Here is a 633-nt window from a genome sequence, read left to right as displayed (position 1 = left end):
CGAGGTGGCTCTCACGTGGACTTCTTAACCGAGTGTTTCAGCTCCGTACTGAGGTCGAGATTTTTCTTCGTGACCGGGATTCAAAGCTGTGGGAAAAGTTTGCCGATTCAAAGTTCATTACCTCTTTAGGGTACCTCTCAGATATATTTACCCATCTTAACCAAGTCAACAAACAACTCCAGGGAAAATCAGTAACCATCGTTGAAGCGGGTGAAAAAGATGAAAGCATTGCAGACAAAGCTGGATTTATGGGCACAAAAAGTTCATCAAAATTTTTTTGCAAATTTCCCAAACTTGGATGAGGCCATTAGAGAAGTAACTGGTGTATTACCTGAAATGAATGATGACATCACAGCACATTTGAACATCTTGAAGCATCACTTCACTGGCTACTTTCCAGAAGACATGATACTTACAGAAGGATGGATATGAAGACATTTTACCACTGATCTGTCAGAAATGAGAGATGACAACCCAGCAAAAGAGGAGCTGATTGATCTTCAGTCCTCTGCTAGTCTTAAGGAAGAATTTGATAGAGTTGGTGTTGATTTATGGATGAAACTCACAGATTCATTCCCAGTTCTTTCTCAGCGAGCCTTCAAAGTGTTTGTTCCCTTTGTCACCACATATCTA

The 633-nt window shown here is 40.8% G+C and overlaps 1 protein-coding gene across 1 annotated transcript in view; it reads left to right on the top strand.

Annotated features, from left to right (window-relative positions):
- The window catches only part of LOC147022721 (protein FAM200C-like), an 837-nt gene extending 535 nt beyond the window's left edge, over positions 1-302 (top strand). The window contains exon 1 of the mRNA XM_085890303.1: positions 1-302. This exon is cut by the window's left edge and continues 535 nt beyond it. Coding sequence (XP_085746429.1) covers positions 1-302 — 302 coding nt within the window.
- Positions 303-633: the final 331 nt, after the last annotated feature.

This window comes from Eptatretus burgeri, chromosome 7, assembly GCF_056783735.1.
Source record: "Eptatretus burgeri isolate ZD-2024b chromosome 7, Ebu_testis_v1, whole genome shotgun sequence".
Classification (NCBI taxonomy): Eukaryota; Metazoa; Chordata; class Myxini; order Myxiniformes; family Myxinidae; genus Eptatretus; species Eptatretus burgeri.
Note: the sequence above shows the minus strand (reverse complement) of the source record. Positions and strands in the feature narration are given on the sequence as shown.